Raw genomic sequence first — 15,664 nt, forward strand, 5'->3', positions numbered from 1 at the left:
GCGTGACGCGAACGTAATCGATATCTAATCTCGTCATTCTTGTTACCAGCCGCGTGAGATGGAATTCCCAATTCCGATCATCCCAAAATCGATCATCGACAAACGAATATACGGAAAAGATTTGTAGAGACATATGATATATTTTGGTTTAAAAAACTCGAAATTTCTACATATTATTTGTACATGGTTGTATAAATAATAATACATTATACAACTATAAATCTGCATTTTACTTTAACTACTTTGAAATTAACAGGGATAAATTATTTCTCGATCAAATTTGATTTCTACCATTATATTTAATATTAATTCTTTTGCCATTTAAAAATAATAATTCTAAAGATAATCATCAATTAAAATTTGATCATATGTTACTTTAACACATTATATAAATTTACTTTATACATATAAATATTGCAATATGTGTACCTTTGTTGCATTATAAATTTCTTAATGTTCTCAAACCTTAGAATTTTATAAACGTACAAAATTTATTTAAAATCCTATTTGTTAATTAAAAAAAAATTATTAACATATAAAAAGTAGTGTATTATGAATGGAACAAGATTCTTAATTAAAAGTGCAAAACCTAAACAAAATGCTTGGAATGAATAACGCAACCAAGCGAGCATCAATCGCATTAGAAGAAGCTCGTGAGAGAGGATACATCTCTCCCTGCCAATCGATATCTCATCGACGTTTAAGCGGGTAATTGCTTTTCTGGCACGTTTGTGCGCTGTTATCAAACAGATAGTTTTTTAAATAGTACACGAGAATTAACAAAATATTATCAGACATAAACGTATCATGTTAAATTTATATGCTATCACAGATAGAAATAACGGAAAATTAATTTTAGAAATGTTATTATTAATTATAATATAAAAAGACAAGAAAAAACAATATGTTCAAACATATATATGTTAAATAAATGTTAAATAAATTAATAAATTAATATGAGAAAAAAAAAGAGAGAAAGGAAGCACAGAATTAAACTCGTGAAAATTAATGATCAATTTAATTTTAGCTTTTTATTTGCTGTTAGTGTTTGTGCTAAAATAATTTTAACTCTTTTTTTCTCTCTCTCTCTCTTTCTCTTTCTTTCACTCGTGATTCTATTACTTTATAACTGTATAAAAGTGGAAATTTTTTAATTTGCTATTAATTTTTTTAATATATAAACAAGGTGATGCTCATTATTTCAATAAAAATAAGAGTAAAATCAAAACTATCAGCAAGATTACAAGTACTTCCAAGAGAACCGTCTTTCTCATCGACATATTTTTTCGTCCAAACATTTGGCATCACATCGCCACGTTGGCTGAGCGTATTGTAGAAATCGGAAAGTCGGCATGTGTTTTTTCGTATTTTTCTATTTAAGGCACACGCTGTTTCTCGAACGTTTGGGAAGTGAAATAATCGACGATGCGCTCTCTATGCCTCGGGAATTTTCCAGTATATGCCAGGTGCCAAATTATCGCCGACGTAGAAAGCCTGTGGGATTGGAAATAGAGTACCGAGGATCCTGATGGTATCGGTCCATTACCGCCTCAGGATGATGAAAGGCGCTTGGCACAACTATTATCCCGACTAGTAACTGGACGTACGCGGTCCAGCAGTCTTCAATTTCTCAAACGTCTTGCTCCATATCGATTGGTCGGAGAGAGAAATTCGTAAAACAAGGCAACCGCTACCAACGACCGTCGTCAATGTCGTGCCTCTGTAATTTGTCGTTTCGATAGAATTCCCCGTTCCAGTCGCATTAGCAGAGTTATGCTCCAGGCGCATCTCCATATAGACACACACATAGACGTTTATCCATCATTAATGCCTTATAAATAACCAGATAATTTCACGTTCTGAGTTAAAAATGGACTTCCGAGAGTACCGAGGCAACGTAACGGGCGATGTAAAAAAATATCTACGGCCACAGCGATGCGTGAAAGGGTCGCGCGATACTTCTCCCCAGTGTCGTCGTGCTCGCGAGCGTAGGTATAACGGAATCGGGCGAGCGACGGAAAATCGTAAAACGCGAAACTAACGCTGCCATCAGGCAAAGTACTTCTTTTTTACGCTCGTCGCAGCGCGCGTCCGCATTTACATATCCATATCCAACGGCGAGACCAACATACGAAGAGATCGAAATACCCTCGGACGTCGCTGAAGAATTTACGAGGAGCGGATGGTATTTGACATCTCGAGCGGTCCAACGACATCGTGTCGTCGCCACCTTGCCCGATCGCTCGGCGCGTATATATGCGCGAGCCGTAATCCTTGAATTCCCGATCGTTCTCTCCGGCCGACAACGACAGCACGCGCTCCAACTACCAATCGGCCGATTGGCGGGGAGAATGAGGAATCCGTAAAACCTGAGAGCGGCCGTTACTGAGATAAGCGCGAACGCTTCCACACTTAAACGTCCTCTCGCGCGCGCGTGGTCACGCTGGGTCGGTCATAATCCTTTTAGGCCGACCACAGCCCTTAAGTTCTTAAAACATTTTCAGTATAGCACCGCGGCTTAACGGCTTACTACTCCGAGGAGCAATCTATAAAGTGCCTCGCAAGAGCCGGAACGGAGCGCCTCTTTTAACCCATTAACCGAGGAACTCGATGCCGCGATCGAGCAAAGACTGATCGGCCGAAATCGGGCCGATCACTGCCACCCCCCCCCCCCATAGGACGACCACAGTAAATGAGCGCATCTTTTATCACAAATGTACACGAGATTCGTCCAATAACCTCGATTTGTACCTAAACGCGTTTCACTCCAAGCAACTCGGGGTATTCCGGCTCGAAGTGGAAGGAAGTTAGAGCCAATAAATCTGTCGATACGTATATTAATGTTTCACGATATCGGTATAGCGATGTAGCGATAAAATGTCACGTTTACTGTTTAAAAGGTATAAATGTTATTTAGTTCTATTATATAATAAAGAATAATAAAATTAAACAATTTTATTGTAGTCAAATAAGACAGGCATTCGCTATGCTGTTACCAATTTTTGAAATTAGGGAAAAAATAATTTTATTCGTGTTAAATACTCGAAGAAATAATATTTAACAAAAAATTTACAAACCGTCGCTTTTTTATAGCATATATACACGGTAAATAGTTTCACATGGCACAATTTATCGAAAATTTATTAACTTTATCAGAAATAAATTAATTAAAAAGTAAATATTTTTGCACCTCGCGTTTTCAAATAACGCGTGATTCAATAAACGTTATATCTGTCATCAAATGACATTTTTTTTTGTTAAAAATTCTAGTGAATATTTATTTGTTATATTCGTTCTTTTATCAGCAATGTTAGAATTACAGAGAAACTGAAACGTATGTGCTCTAGTCCCCGAAGAGATTAAAATTATAGATACGTATTCACAGTTGGATGAAAACGTTAATTTAGATTTCTCGACTGCGATTATTCTCATAGCGAGATCGTCTACTATGATAACGATCGAAATAATTATCCGCGAAAATTATATTCATGTTAAGTAATGATTTAATCAAAAGGTCCGATCTAGGCTAAGGGATGCAGCCGTAGTACATTTGGGATCATATACACGCGGGAGAACGGCTAGTTCGATAATCCGGCGAGACTCTCGGATATTCTCGCAGCGTTACCGAACTCTCATACCGACTATACCCGTACGAGTATCCATGTAACGTTTCTGTATCCTTGTAAGCGATCCCGGACCTGATATACGCATACCAGTACGCTCGCTCAGATTTCCCATGAGCAAACCGAGTTTCCTGTCTTTTAAGAACAAGTTAGCTCGCGTACTTTTATCGAACTTTGACCAACAACATTATATCGTCGTTGTAATTATCATTTCGATAATCGCTCTGAAAATCGCGCGTATGTGAAATAGTTTTCTATCAATTAGAGATAAAAGAAGAAAATTAAGAATAAAAAAATAAATAATATTGTCTACATTTCCATATCAGAAATATAGCTAAAATTTGACGTTTGTAAAAGTGAACCATTTATAAATTATTAATTTGTCAATATCAAAGTTTTACATTTGCAGTAGTTAATTTTAAGCCATTTTACATTATGTGCAATGGTTACAAACTATTTTAATCTCTGACAAAATAGAATAGAATAGATAAATAGATGAGCAGAATGGATTCTTTAGAAGAGATGCAAATGTCAATTTAACAATACGTTTGAAACTTGTCACCAACATTCTAATAATACGCGCGTGCACGGAGATAATTTTATTTTTTCGCTCCACTAACGCGAGAATATCTTGTGCTTTTAATAGGAACACAGGACCACAAAACTTTATCGGAAGTTACCCGGATTAGACCAGATATTATCACAATCCATATTTTGTTAATTACAATTGTTTTTTAATTTATTCAATTTGGGCATCAAATGTTACGATTAAAAGCAATCGATATACAGTTATGAAAATACTGCAAGATGTGTTAACATTTTAGGAACGTGAAGTAATGTGAAGCAATATTGATAACCGGACTAACGGACTAATATTTCATCGCGCCCTGTAATTACGTATTATTTACTAACTGGCGAATGGGGTTGTAGGAACTCAACTTATTCGCACCTCCACGTACAGCAATAATTTACTACTCGTTAGAGGCATAACTTATCGGACAGAGAGACTCGGCTGAGAGAAAGTCGTATAGTGACGTGTCCCTTAAAGAAAGCCTCGTTGAAATTGTGATACGACCAATACCAGTCAACGCGATTATGGCATGTTACCCGGTGCAACGAGCAAATCTAGAAATCTACAAATCCGCACGCCGGTTTACGATCACGAACAAACTTCCTCGAGCACATTTTTATTTTTCTTCTTTATTGCCCGAGGCGCATGTTGTGCAAAAACATTAAAGCTTTATATGCAAATGTACGCAACAAAATGTTTGCTTCGTTATCCACATTACCGTTCGAATAATCAGACTTTATTTTAAATGAAAATTATCGTGTACTAATTGCAACATGATTTTCACGATACGGAATGCATTTTCGTAAAGCTGTCATTTATTCCATGAACAACTCGTTGAATTTATTTCGATCATTCAATGCTTTCACGTCTCTTGTTTCGGTGAAACTTGCTTTTAAAAAGTTTACTTTTATGTACAACGTTATGTATTACGTTTCATCTTTTAATGCATCTATCACTTCAAAATTCACAAATAAAATTCGAGATGACAATATTTTAATTAAGCTTTAAAATTAGAAATTACGATAGAATCTCGTTTCGTTGTTTACTTGTCTAATTTAGTTTATTTTAATTAACTTTAAACAATATTAAATTTATATTAACTTGTTTAATCTAGGTTATAATAAAGTTTGGACTGTTTTAACAGAAATGAGACAAGATAGTAACTCAGATATATAATACAAAAGTTAAAAATAAACAGCAACCTGTATTTAAAATAGATCACTGCTGAAATGTCTGTTAAACGTCCAATTCATGTATTCAAAGTAGAACATTTACATCTTGCATATTTATTACGTTTCATTATTTTAATATAAGTATATCGCTAATTTCTGAATATGTAAAATGTAACAAAATATGTAGACGCGGTTGCTAACATACATGCACACATTATTTCGTGTTTAAAATATGGCTCTGTGTAAAAGAAAATTCAGTTAGAAAAAGAGAATACAATGCGAGAGTTAGAGATGAATCAGTAAAAAGAAATACGTACGGGAAATAAAAAAGTGAATAACTGTGCGCGTTAAAGAACAAAATAAAATGCATTTAAAAGAATATTTATCTACTTCTGCCTCTTCAATTACAACGCTTTGCAACTAAGACAATCTAAGAGCAACTATACCGTTCCAAACCGTTCCAGCCAACGAGATAGATCTAATCTCGACGTCGAGCGAAGATAAATTCTTAAAACGACAGGGCTATATTAACGAGGTGTTAAAGAATGCCACCCCGCGTTCAGCTTCTAATAGGAGTCTAAAAGCGTTTCGCCACGGCCACGCATACCCCATCCTCTGAACCTGAGCTACCTCGAAACTCAATCACGCGACGCGCAGACGCGGCTAACGATTCCCGGGTGCTTTGTAACACGACACGGGGCCTATATCGTGCCAAAGTATTTATCTTGAAAGCGCCGGCACGCTTGACCGCCGCTAATATCCCACTAATCCACTTTGCACAATCTTCCCTCGTACATAATTTCAGGCACTCCGCCCATAGATCATAAACACTTCCGTGCGGCTTGCACGTTACCCCGCGTTCAACCTGCCGTTTGCGGTCTCGTCCGGGAGACCGTTTAAAACGTGCCATTAGAATTGACCTTCGCCGTTGCACGTTTGCAAGAGCGCAAAGAGATTCGTTTCCAGTTGCGTTAATGTTTGCGTGTATCAGATCTTAGAGGCAGCGAATGCAAATTAATGCGACTAAATAGTTCCATTTTACAGCAGCGATGCGTTCAACAATATTTTAAATTCAGTGGCAATAAAATATGCGCTTAATATATTTTAATAAATTACAGAAATGTACTCTCTAAATTACAATCAGTGCATTTTCATTGATTTGCAGTGGTACACTTATAACTGTGATAATTAATGAGTATCCCCTGACTTTTAGTGATTTTTATTTTAAAATTAGTGTATAATTTGAAAGATCAATGGATTTATTTCATTGATTGACAAGTTATAAGTATACCACTGAAAAAATAATCTGTAAACACAAATGTACCTAAATTAAAACAACGTATAAAATAATTACTATTGTAAAAAATAATTATTACGCACGAAAAATGATTATAAATAATTAATATTGCGAGTAATACGTACAGATAGAATGCTTTCCTCCAAATTACTCAGCTATCACACAATGCCTCCCCTGCTCATATTTTATCCCTACTACTTCTTCATGGCATAATACTCACTTGCAAAAATTCACTCACGACCGTGCGCACATTAACCCTTAAGATATCATGTGAAAAGAGGTATTTTCTTGTCACCGTCATGGATATCTCTCCAACCACTTTTTCATTTATTAAAGTAGTTCAAAAATTCTCTAAAAATTAACATTATACATATATTTTCAAGACTTTCCAAGTTTTTATAAATGTACTTCATTAAAAAATTTGTATAACTTAATTATTAAAAATTTATAACAAATTGAGTAAAAGTTATTTAAATTAAGAAATTATAACTTTGTATAATAAATTTATATATATATATATATATAATAAAATAATTTCAGGAGATAAAATTTACGTATTATAAAGCTTTGAAAAAATACAGAAACTCTAAATTCTACAAAAAGTTTTAAACACATAAAAATTAGTGACTTTTAATTAGAGAGAAGGAAATAAATAAGAAAAATATATTAAATATCGCAAAAAAAAAGAATTTTTTAATATTTTTTTAATATTTTGCAAAAATAATGTTTTTTTTCGAAGCTCATTTGTCGTGTTGCTTATGGAAAATGCAGGTTCAATAACTCAATTTTGTATCTCAAATCCCTTTCTTTAAATAAGTAATTTTTTTAGGAAAATTATTTTTAAATAAAAACAGACATTAAGAAATTAATTTAAAATAAAAATAAAATATTTATAATAATTTTTACAATATTTTTGGTGTTTACAAAAAGGACACGTTGAGTATGAATATGGGTCACTAATGTTCAACTAAAAAGTTAATTTATTGTTCATGGGACCAAATTCACAAGATCAATGGCCTTATGATTACCGTACATTTTTATGTTCACGACAAACTTTTTTTTAGGAAAGGATAAGGTTACGTAACATCTTGCACAATATCCTTGTAAACTGAATCCTAGTAGTGAGCAATCTCGTTTAGCATCTCACGATACCTGATCGCATTGCGTGGGATAATGAGACGACATACGGAGCGATTTACGCCACGACCTGCCCGCTCAGGCCTCAGTCTGTAAATGATAACGCAACGACCTTGTGTAAGCACAGTACGCTATTATACGTCGTATACTATAAACTCACCAAGGCTGAATTAATCGGTATATACACGTTGCAGTGAAATATTTAAACATTATAGAATAACGAGGGTAATTATTTTGTATTCTCAGCACTGCACATTAATTATTAGTAACCGGTTAATGTATATTGCGACTTTTTTTGTTACTTAATTTACTCAATTCGATAATCCATTTATCACATCCGTATTCGCGAACTTAAGCCATAAATGATGAGCTTTAATCAAAAAATTTAAAGCAACGAAAAATTGAAAGCACGACGAGAGATACATTCAGATCGTAAGAGAAATAATTACTTTTCATCAATATCGTAAAAAAATAATTTGTAATTCTCTCGTTCCCTATCTCATTTTGACTACCAATTGAAAATTCAATTGAAAATAAATCATACGAAATATCTACACCGATAAATAACTGTTGCCTCAATATGATTTCTTGAAAATTAATTATCTGCGGCAACTTTTAATCGCTAATTGCCCAGAGAGTGATCATAACTCTCAGTATTTTGAATCGCGCAATTTAATGTTATGATGTACTATTCCCGACGTTAGCAACAAAGTTAACGCGTATGTTGTAAGCTATAAAAAAAAGAACACTGAGTATTGTATGCCATTCAATTTGTCACTGCAAAATATTTAGCGTACTGCAAATTAAATTTATACCATATATTCTGATGCTTACATTTTAAATTAATTTTGATGAATGGGCACTAAATCTGACGTTTAAATAAAAAAATTTTGCTGCTCTTTGATAGAAAAAGAACTTGTGTAATTTAATTTAGTATTATTGCCTTTCCCAAATTTTTATATCCCGAAAAGAATCAAATTCGTTGTATGTGAATGTGTGTGATTTTGACAAATCAAAAAAATTAATTTGATGCAAAAAAGCCAATTTTTTCGTATATTAAATCACGATATTTCACTCTTCAAAAAACATAATGCATATGTATAATAAATTAATTTTTCAATGAAAAATAAAAACATATTTTATCCTTTAAATTTATATTTTATATTAAATTTAATAATTTTTTTCGAAATAAAATAATTTTCTTATTTTAATTTCTTATTGTTTTTTTTAATTTGCAGTAGTCAATTAAAATTTTTTATTAATAATCAACTTATTAATCAATTAATTACTATAAATAGTATGATAGTATACTACAGATAAACGAAATAAATTGAGCAATCAATATCACATGAAAATTACTATTTGGGTAATAATAAAAAATAATTTTGATATATTTGAAACCAACTACGAAATATATATCGATAAGATATAAAGACATAGTAATTTTAGCTGTTTCTGCGATGAGCATTCATTGGTACATTTTTCTTTTCCCCGCAATTCTTTCTCTGCTTTTTCACATGGCAAAACGTTGCGTTGGTACTTTATTTCAGCGCACTATCCCTGAAAGTTGTAATTTTCTAAATGTATGAATTTAATACTACTTGCTATTAATGTCGGAACTTTATGAAAATCCACGTATTCGAATGAATTTATAAAGAAAACTTTTTTGAGAAATATAAGCTAAGCTTTTTAATTTTAATTAATAATTTTTATCAAATTAATTCACATTTTACTTTAAATCACTTTACCATGTAAATTATTTTTTACGATATTATCTAACTTTATAAAATTTCCCGGTATGTGTGTACGTGTGTGTCATGGACAAAGTGTAAATCATCATTTAAAATAATTTAATAATATTGATGTGTTATTAGAATCTCTCTAATTTAGAAATAATTCCTTTTTCATAATAGAAATTACAAACGAAGGTATGAATTTTGTTATTATGGTATCGATTGTCTTGTAACAATCTGTTTCGTCATACCTGTTTTGCTGAAGAGTAAACTATAATAATAAGTATATTGCACAGAGATGTAAATGCGCTTTACTTTAAATGCGCCAGAAATGTATCGCGCGAACGTGCATTACCTAGTTTGTTATATTCATCGCCTCTTTCATTTATATAGTATACTGCCTGCCTCGGAATCACGAATTCTAGAACTAACGCGGATTTCCACGTACAGAAATATTAAAGTTCTAAGCCTGCACCGGAGGTGTAGTTTGCTAATTGCAAGAAAGAGTTGTGCAAAATATCTCCATTAAAGTGCTCTTATAAGAGAACCTCCTCAGAATTAACAGAGTGGTGTTAAAAAATTTAAAAATTATTATATAGTATGCTGTCAAAAAATCAAAATTTATCTTATGACACTTGACTTAATTTAATATACAATTTAATTAAAAAATCTTTGACGTAGCTGTAAAAGTGGAACGTGCCAAGAATATTTTCTATTTCTTTCTTATTTTATTTCTTTATTCATGATACTCGTAAACTTATTTTAATAATTATCTGTTCTTATTAGTCTGTGATGTTGGCGCCCACATATTTCCAATCTCCTTCCAACACTATCTTTCACGAAGATTTGTGGGTGGTTGGCTTGTACTGATCCCGCCAGCATTGTTTGCTGGCTTGGATCTTTTCTAGATCCTTTACAGGTATAAAGCCAGAGAGCCGAACAGAAACATAGAAAGATAGACTACGACAAGTCCCAGGCGGCGAGATCCAACAATAGGCCCAAAAATGACATGAACTCTTGGGGTGGCCGCGTATAATCGACAGGTAATAAAGCAAACTGGAGGCATGTCGGAAGGTTGCCCGGTCGTTCCTCCTTTCTTTATCTCTCTCGACAGGTGAGAAAAGGCGATCTTGGCGACGGAGAAAGCAGATCTGGACAAGAGATCTCGAGCATTGTACCTCGTAGATTACAAGCTCCGTTTCATTCCCTCAGCGGTTTACTCGCGTCTCGAAACAGGGTGGAGAATTTTGTACGAGGCAGAAAGACCCTTGTAAAGATGCGAAATACGCGAGAAAAATATTCAAGAATTGCGGAATGCCCGTGAGCTCTTTTAAAAGCAGAATAGTTGCTCTTTCTACGTGAGAAATAAAAACGAAGTGAAAATAGTGATTTCAATGATCAAAAGATACGATTTTATCTTTTATGAGAGTTCAATTATATCCAAAATATTACTATAAAAAAATATAACGATAATTTTTCTCATTAAAGAGATTTGATTAATCACGAAAAAGAAAAACCGTGTCTCGTGTGTTCTCATTAAATATTGTTCATATTTTATATAAGCTGATAATAGCAAAACCTGTACAATATTTAAAATAAAAATAAAATATATCTATTGATAGTTAAAAATTGAAGTAGAAGTTACATTCAAAACATTTAACGAGCCCGTGAATAAATCCGTGAACCAACAATGGATGCATCGCATATCCCGATAAATCCTCTGCTCTGAAACTCGCAAACGCCAAAAATACGACCAAGTATATGGCTGTTGCTTTCCTTACTTTAGTTCTGCGCTCTTTTCCGAGTTCTTTCGAGATGCTGTTGAAGAAGCGCGGAAGCTCCTCGTTTGTATTGTACGCAACGCAGCATGCTCGTAAGTTTCGGCAAAGTTTCTGCTATATCAAACAAGGATGCCTCAAAATTCGTAGAACACCGTGGAAATGCCGTCCTTTGTCGAGCAGCGGATTCGTTGACAGCGATTGAAATCTTTATAGGTTCTGACAGATTTTTAATACAAGTGCTAGCGTGTTAGAAACACAACTATTATACGTGTTCTTTTTACATATACATATATACGTACTACTAATCTATAGTTCACATTACACGTCTAGATTTTAGAACTGCAGTTTATATGCCAAAGAGTTCTGTGTACGTACATATATTTGTATATATTCTTCAATATTTTTTATTTTAAATAAATAAGTTGACAAAAATAGTATTTTTTAAAAGAAAATCAATTTTTTAAGTCTATTTTTGTAAAGGGAAAGCATTCCTGTTTCTGTTCGATCCACTATATAATGTCACAGTTTTATAAATAACATCCTAAGTAATATTTCATAACTTCGAGTCTAGAATCGATTGAGCAACATATTGATGAATGTAATCTACTATTTTAAGTTTCCAACTTAAAACAGGAATTATTAATAAATTATTATTGTACGAAATGTACTATATTCGCATATTAAATATTCATCTATTAAAACAATTTCTTATTTTCTACGTACATATAATTAAAAGATACTATGTTTGATCAAATTTGGACATGTCCAATAATAAAATAACATTAAATAATTTGAAAAAAATATTAAAACGTTTTTTTCTTTCTCTCTTTTCGTCTTAAAAACTTATTTAATAATACCTTTATCTTAATTTACTTTCTTAATTTTTAATTAAATTTAAATAAATGCAGATGCAGATCATTCCTCCAAAATTATTGAAACTGCAAATTTGGAGCGACACTTATTACGATTTCAAAAAAATTAACTCTCCAGATTCGTCAATAACATAAACTTCGAAATATAATATCTTGGAGACGTGCAGACGAAGCGCAATCTATGAATCTCATAAAATTAACCGCAGCCAATGTAGTTCTATATCTCAAGGTGCTCCGAAAAGCCTGGAAGCCGACATTGGTCGACTCGCGTGCACCGACTGACCTCGTTCCCCTTCAACCCCTAGACAGGGAGAGGGAGTCACGTGGCCACGTCGTTAATTTCGTCGTTCTTGGACTAAAGAGAACGAGGGTAGTGCGCGCAGCGAAAGGACACGAGATTCCTTAGCTTTCAGAGACCGCATTCAAAAGTTCGGTTACTCAAAGGGGAAATGGGAAAGATACAGCAGCCATCGGCAGATTAAAGTGATTCGTAGCCTTTGATCTTCCTCGCGAAACAAGCAAGAGTCAGGACGGGCATAAAGTATATCTGAGTCTCAGGCGATCCGACCTGTATTCCCGTCATCTCTCAAGTGACGACGATCAGAGAAGAGAAAGGAAAAAAAAATATTTAAAAAGAGGAAGAAAAGGGACTCGAGTAATTAAGAGAAATTTCTTTTCGTCACCGAAATACAAATTATGGCGGGTGCGAACGATAAAGAATTCGGTACTTACAAAGATGAAATACAATTTCTTCATGATCCTGACGATCTTGGCGAGATCACTCGTCAACGATGGAACCTTCTTTTTTCACTTGTTAACTGACGTGTGCAACTCCTTGTGCTCACCGCGGGGCTGTTGTCAGAAATCGTCGACTTTCCACCACGTGCAACATTCACCCCCTAACAAAGGGTGCATCGAGAAACCTGTCGGGTCGCGAGGCAAATTACGAATTTCTTTTTCCCTTTTTTTTTTCACTTACAAATATTTATCTAAACACTTCACCCTTTTTCCCTTCGCGATATGCACATAATGATTATCGCGCGAAGCACGTGTCGGAAACGATTCGCGACGCGCGGTTTAACGACGAAAATCCAGATCGAGCGCGATGTCGAGACGCAATCTCGTAAAAAAAAAAAAAGGTCTCGGCCGTCGATTGTCGAGAACTCGCGTGGTCCACGGAAACCGTGATCCGTTCGCTCTGGGGGGGTGCCTGATCGCCTCAGAACACCTCAACCACACACACACGTGTGTCCCTGCGTTACCGTTCGACGTCGTCGGGCCGAGATGCGCGACGCGAGTGTCGGCCTTTACGTCTCGAAAGCGCTTGACGTTGGCGCCCGTGCGGCGTGGTACAAGGTGGGGGATGCAGAGGGGAGATGATCGTCTACCCCTCCCGTCCCTATTCTCCCACCCTCTCTCCGTCCTTATCCTCAACCACCCACGCCACCCCCTGGAGAACGCCACACTCAACTCCCACGCGGCTTCACCGCATCCCACTGCGCTCGCCCCTGTGCACCCATCGACCCCGCGGCCACCCACTTCACGTTGGGGCGAGAGCGGAATAAAGTGCCGCCCGGAGGGATGGTAAGGCCGCGCGACGACGCAAAAGGGACGTGAGGGGTAGACGAACAGCAGGAGGAGGAAGAGGAGAAGGAAGAGGAAGAGGAACAGTGTGCGAAGGGGTAAAAAGGCGGAGAGAAAGTATAATCCGCAAAGTTGCAACGATCAAACAAGCGTCGAATTTGTTTTTTTTTTTTATGCGCTCGACTGTCCTTTTTTTATCCTCTGACTGATTCGTGGTTTTTCTTTTTCTTCAGTAAAATAAAAAGGAGTAAGTAGGATAATTGTTGATAAAATTAAGTGATAATCGCGCATACAGTTTGCGGTTGCGAATCACGTATCCTGGCCGTGATGTTTCGTATCCCGCTCTGCGGGAATCGCAGCAAGGACTCCGGGATCATCCGTCATTCCGCACGTAATTTGATTTACGTCTGTCATGGCTTGCAAGCCATGTTTCTTTCGCGGTTTTGCTGTCTAACCAACTATTGGAAGTGCAATGCGTTTGAGGCTTTTATAATTATTCCAGATAGGATCCGCATTTTTAGGTATAAGAAGATAAAATAAAATATTTTAATCGCACACGATTAAATGTTAATGTTTTAAAAATTTTATATTCATGTCTATGTGACATTGTCTCAGCAATATAACAAAATATTAAGTAAATACGTAGAACTTTTATGTTTTCTTTAAATCAATATGAAGTTTTGATATATAAAAATTTTAATGGATATTGTATTATGTTTTTAGTCGATGTTACAAACAAAATCTAAATAAGTCCTTGTTTTGTGTTGTTCTTTATTATATATTTTTGTTTTGTAATGTATTTTTTTAATACCTTTAATAATCTAGCTGTTATCAATAAATTCTATGTAAAATAATAAAATTCAGCAAACAAACGACGAAAAAAATTAAAAGTAAGTCTCAAAGATTCATTATTGATATCCGTTTCATATACATATATCGTTCTGCACGCATTCCAAAATACGTATAATTAATAACGGTATTTTATACCGTTCGCTTTTATATAATAATGGAACCTCAAAGCGTAGCAATATTCCAAATTCGCCTCGTATAACAAGTGTTCGGGGATGACATTGTGAGCACTACATGTTACTAATACGCCAAACGGTCAGAATATGAAAATTGGGAATGTTATGACGTCAGAAAGCTCGCGTTGCAAGTTCGCGAAATCAGCCTGCGGTTATTGCGGTTGGACTTTAAGTCCACTTTATGCACGCGTGTACATTTCAAAACCAGCAAGAGGAGGGTTAACTTATCTCGAGAATTGTTTTTAGCGGCTATGTATGACCACACACAAATCTTCCTTCGTAATTAATTCATATTAAATAAAGAGAAAAAAGTACAAGCAAGAGAAATGCTTTAAGATTTACAGTTAAATAAAATAAAAGAAAGAAAAACAAAAGTTTCTCGTTTCAGTTTATAATTTACTTGTATCTCTCACAAGTAAATTAAATTGGAACAAAATCACTTCTTTTTCTCGCAATTAATCTATACATATTTTTAATTTAAGTAATTTATTTATAAAAAATTTATAATTTATACTATTTGCTTTCTTAAGCTCTTGATTAAATCTAAAGTTGTTTTATATTTAAATGTATGACAGAAAATACACATGCAAAGCGACAAAAACAAAGTTACACCGCGTTGAAAATGCTCCTGTGACAGGTTTGCTCCTCGTCACTTTCATAAAGTGTCCATAGCGAAAAATATCACAAATAATGTTATTTTATTTCATACTTGTTTATATTCTAGGTCCCTTAAACTCCTTTTCCCGTTTTGATATATAAAACTAATGTACACAAAATTTTATCTTTAACAGGTAGATAAAAAATAGTTGACCAATGAGCGAAACAGTCAATACATTGAAAATATTTGAATTTAATAAAAATGTAGTATT

At 34.6% G+C, this 15,664-nt stretch overlaps 1 protein-coding gene across 3 annotated transcripts in view; it reads right to left on the reverse strand.

The window, feature by feature from the left end:
* The window catches only part of LOC105837787 (protein madd-4), a 208,534-nt gene extending 194,972 nt beyond the window's left edge, over positions 1-13,562 (reverse strand). Inside the window, exon 1 of one of the 3 annotated variants that reach the window (XM_036284102.1) lies at positions 12,919-13,562. In XM_036284102.1, coding sequence (XP_036139995.1) covers positions 12,919-12,942 — 24 coding nt within the window. In that variant the 5' untranslated portion in view covers positions 12,943-13,562. The remainder of the gene's footprint in view (positions 1-12,918) is intronic. The other 2 variants (XM_036284101.1, XM_036284103.1) reach the window with 2 other exon arrangements.
* Positions 13,563-15,664: the final 2,102 nt, after the last annotated feature.

The sequence above is a fragment of the Monomorium pharaonis genome, chromosome 3 (assembly GCF_013373865.1).
Source record: "Monomorium pharaonis isolate MP-MQ-018 chromosome 3, ASM1337386v2, whole genome shotgun sequence".
Classification (NCBI taxonomy): Eukaryota; Metazoa; Arthropoda; class Insecta; order Hymenoptera; family Formicidae; genus Monomorium; species Monomorium pharaonis.